This window comes from Temnothorax curvispinosus, unplaced genomic scaffold (assembly GCF_003070985.1).
Source record: "Temnothorax curvispinosus isolate PA1 unplaced genomic scaffold, ASM307098v1 QBEX01013149.1, whole genome shotgun sequence".
NCBI lineage: Eukaryota > Metazoa > Arthropoda > Insecta > Hymenoptera > Formicidae > Temnothorax > Temnothorax curvispinosus.
This window is the reverse complement of record NW_020222929.1, coordinates 3091-4680: the sequence shown is the minus strand read 5'-3', so window position 1 is coordinate 4680 and position 1590 is coordinate 3091. Positions and strand designations below refer to the sequence as shown.

General features: G+C 35.6%; 1 protein-coding gene across 1 annotated transcript; it reads left to right on the top strand.

Moving 5' to 3' along the window:
- The first annotated feature begins 52 nt into the window (after positions 1–52).
- Positions 53–1376, top strand: LOC112463396 (F-box/WD repeat-containing protein 9-like). Its single transcript, XM_025029805.1, has 3 exons — positions 53–306; positions 365–649; positions 947–1376. Exons 1-3 carry the CDS (start codon positions 76–78, stop codon positions 1037–1039), a joined length of 609 nt encoding a protein of 202 aa, XP_024885573.1. The 5' UTR covers positions 53–75; the 3' UTR covers positions 1040–1376.
- Positions 1377–1590: the final 214 nt, after the last annotated feature.

The window sequence follows — 1590 nt, the reverse complement described above, 5'->3', positions numbered from 1 at the left end:
TATAAAATTCAAAAAGTGCAGGTTTATTTTCACAGACCGAGGAGCGACAGTTTCTCGTCATTATGGCCATCATGTATGTCATCGTGTCCGGGTCCGGAGAGAAACCTCTTTGCGACCGGCTTATCCTCCGGGACTATATGCGTGTTCGACTCGAGATCGAGAAATAACCCGATCAGGCATTACCGACCTAGCACTAGTAACGTGAATATGAGGCTGGCCATGAACACGGAATACATCCTGTCCACCAGCGAGGACGCGGTATTCGTTTGGGATCAAAGAGCCGGACGGATCATGAAGTCTATCACAGTAATGTCAAATTTTAACATCGAGAAACGAGACACGATGTCGAAGGTGTACTTTTTAGTTTCCAGGTAAACCGCACCCTACGTGTATAAATATGCGACGGGATTTGGTTTTCGTTGGAACCTGTAGAGATTTTTTCTCGAAGTTGCACGTGCTAAATGCAAAGGACGATTTCAAGCTAGTGAAATCTTATTCCACTGAGCATACGGCAAGTATAACTAGAGTGCATCTGACGCACGAATGCCTGATAACAAGTTCCAAAGACGGTACTGTCAAAATTTCGAGCCTTACGGATCCGCCAAAGCCCATCGCTACTTTATGTCCAGAGATCAGATGTATCTTCGACGTGAGTATCACACGTATAAGATTTGCTGAAAATATCGTATCATTGGTAATAAGATAAAACAAGTATCATTGTATCTATCGTATGTATCGTATCATTGACTTTGAAAAAAAATTCGTTAAACATCAACGTGTAAAATAAAAAATACAGTTTGATAATTAAATTTTTATTTACATTTAAACTTTGAAATCAGATTTTATCGATGTTTTCCGAATGTAAGTAAAATCCTTAAAATTGACAACATTTTTCGTGAATTTTGTTGAATATTGTATGTAACTGTTCGTGTGTTTTATGTTGCAGATGGACTATCTGAATGGCACTCTTGCAATATCCGGTGATGATGGTATCCAGGTTATGGTGCCCGAAGTTGACGTGTTCAACGAAACGCAGTAAACGGAAAGTTTCTATGCGTGATCTATAGCTATTCTACAGCTGTATTTTTTTTATATGTGATGTATGTTTTTAGGTTTTACTAATTGTAAGGTACTATTCGAACGCGTCTCTTTAATGTACAATGTAATATGTATACCTATACCATTCTGCAAAATTAGAAGTTCAAAATTTTTTTGAGTAAGTTTTACTAACATCGCTTGCGTTTATAAGCTGAGCCATAATCATAGTTATAATTATAAACACATCTCATAATTATTGCGTAATCATAATAGGATCTTTTATATTGAGAAGAAAATAAGAAAAAAAATATTTTTTTAAAATAATATATATATATAAGTGCCATAAGTATTTAAATATATTTTATTTTATACATTGTATTATCGTATATCACATTTGTTGTTTTGCAAATTTTTCTGATAAGGTGTTTTATCTTAATATCATGCATTTTCTTCTCATGTAAAACTCTGCGCTTGCAGACTCGAGAAGCGACGCCGTGTAGAGATTCTTCGAGTGTACCAGAGAGACGCTTGTTTGTAACATTTATAAATAAA